We start from the raw sequence: 2,179 nt of genomic DNA, 5'->3' as shown, positions 1-2,179 counted from the left end.
TCTTGTGACACTACTCCTCCTTCTTAATCAAGCAAAAATTACTAGTGGCCTCTAACGATGCCAACCAAGGGAATGCACAATCCAATGATTATACAAGTCAGAATTTACATTGTAATTTCTCAGATCCACCCAAATTAACACCTAATCTACCATGGCAACATAATATATGTTCGAATAAATATAAGAAAAATCACCAAAACAAACTTATTCGAAAACTCTTGAGGATCAAACTAAATAAACACGAGCTTCACAATCTTCAAGTTTTCTTACCTTTCTAATTTTCCTTTCTTAAGTGGAAAAAGAGGGGGCAAGGCACTGCTTTTCACCTGTGTGCAAATGGGCACGTTAATCATTGGTCTAATTCTAATAGTAGCTGACCTTGTCCTCTCCAACCCTTTCTTTACCCTCTTCGTTTGTTGCTCTTTATTCCTCGACCCTTCTTTCCCTTCTTTTGCAGCAACATCACCAAGTGAGCTTGCACAAGAGGATGAAGACGAGGAAGAAGAAGAGGGTGACAAAGAAGAAGCACGTTGCTTCTTCAACCTTAATAACTCTTTCCATAGAACAGTGCACTTTGGTGGCCTCGGAGATGGGTCATCATCAACAAACCAATTTACTCTACTATTATCCTCTTTGTTGCTCACCACCTCCTCTTCTTCCTCTTCTTCTTCTTCCTCTCCATCTTTTGCTTTCAGACTGATCTTGTTGAGTTTCTCTAGATGCTGCATCTGCCAAAAGGGAAGGAGCTTCCCTTCAAAGAAAAGCTCATCAGCAGTTAACACTGTATTGTTGTTACTCACGTTGCTTGAAAGGAACTCAAAGTCAGCATTCCTTGCTCTTTCACGTTCCTTCTCTTGGTCTTTTTCATACTCAGAGTTTGGACTTATGGAGATGAAGTTGTTTTCATCTAAGAACTCTGCTGAGAAAGATATTCTAGGACTTGAAGGTGCATCACTAGATCTGGGGTTACCCTGAACAGGTTCAAGAGATACCATAGTTTTGATGTTTTTTTGGGGTACGGAGAGATAGATGTGTGGACTTGGCTACTGAGAGTGAGAGGGGTGCTTAGGCTCTAGCATATGCATGAGAATTGCGGTTTATAAAGGAGAAGAGGGTGCTTTAATGTTGCATTTAATTTTTAATCTCTCTTCTTTTAACTGTCAAGACGGTGAGATTATAAAAATCAAATGGTCTGGTAAACCCGAAACAAGTGATTTAAGGTTCTGTTTAGAATATAGGGACAGCACATGGACGCCTCGGGAAGTAAAAGACAAAAGCTTTTTCATTAGGCATTCTTTGCATGCAAGCCTCAACCCCCGTGTCTGCATGCTTCTAATATTTTATATTTGTGTATGTGTGTGTGTGTGTGTTTGTGTGGTTTATTTTTTCCATTTTACTTTCCCATAGATTTTCTTTTTCAAATTTATGAAGGGTATTATCAAGTGCCATAATTCTTTGGCGTGAAGTTACTACTGCAGTAGTCTTGTATCTGCCTAAATAATTCAAGACTTGCTCCTAAATAGATTAAGTATGGTCAGTGTCACTTAGAAATTAGAATAGACCAAGCAACGAGAGGTGGGTGGAGTTAGAACGGAATTCTGAAATTATAATGCTTGAAATATCAAAAGAACTTAGTTTGGATAAACTTGAAAATAAATGCCAAACATTGGATTCCCCTTAATTGCTAAAAAGGAAAAAGAAAATAAAACTGTTCAAATTAAAATTCAAATTTATCTGAAGATTGAAAATTGCAAGAAATATCAATGAATTATGAAACAAATAAATTAGCTCACAGAATAAAATGACAACTCCATTTTATTATATCAATGGTAAACATTTTCAAGAGCAAGTGGATGTATGTAGGCTTTTTTTCATTTAGATTACTCAGAAACTATGTAAGGGACCTGCAGTACAGAGAAACACACACAAAAGACAGAAGGGGATTACATTATTTCCGGTTAAATTAAGGCTTAACAAATAAGCTTAAGGATCCTCATGACATTTTAAATTAAACTGCTTAGTCAAAGAAAGATAGGATTGTTAATTTGACTCCCCTGCATGCAGGGACTTAACATGGAGGAGTCCCAAGCATGTGGCCACATGAGAGTAGTTTCTGAGCATGTGACAACTGGGTTAAAGATTGAAGGGATATTCATGAAATGACCAAGTTACCCTCTAA

General features: G+C 37.3%; 1 protein-coding gene across 1 annotated transcript; it reads right to left on the bottom strand.

Moving 5' to 3' along the window:
- Positions 1-266: 266 nt before the first annotated feature.
- On the bottom strand, positions 267-995 carry LOC113873637 (mental retardation GTPase activating protein homolog 4). The gene has a single exon (XM_027511847.1). The coding sequence runs from the start codon at positions 993-995 to the stop codon at positions 267-269; it is 729 nt and encodes a 242-aa protein (XP_027367648.1).
- Between the last annotated feature and the right edge of the window lie 1,184 nt (positions 996-2,179).

The sequence above is a fragment of the Abrus precatorius genome, unplaced genomic scaffold, assembly GCF_003935025.1.
Source record: "Abrus precatorius isolate BTA unplaced genomic scaffold, Abrus_2018 Scaffold7, whole genome shotgun sequence".
In the NCBI taxonomy this organism is placed as follows: domain Eukaryota; kingdom Viridiplantae; phylum Streptophyta; class Magnoliopsida; order Fabales; family Fabaceae; genus Abrus; species Abrus precatorius.
Note: the sequence above shows the minus strand (reverse complement) of the source record. Positions and strands in the feature narration are given on the sequence as shown.

What these genes read in the sequence shown, in the direction of transcription:
- LOC113873637 (XM_027511847.1), bottom strand. Translation starts at nt 995, where the DNA reads ATGGTATCTCTTGAACCTGTTCAGGGTAACCCCAGATCTAGTGATGCA.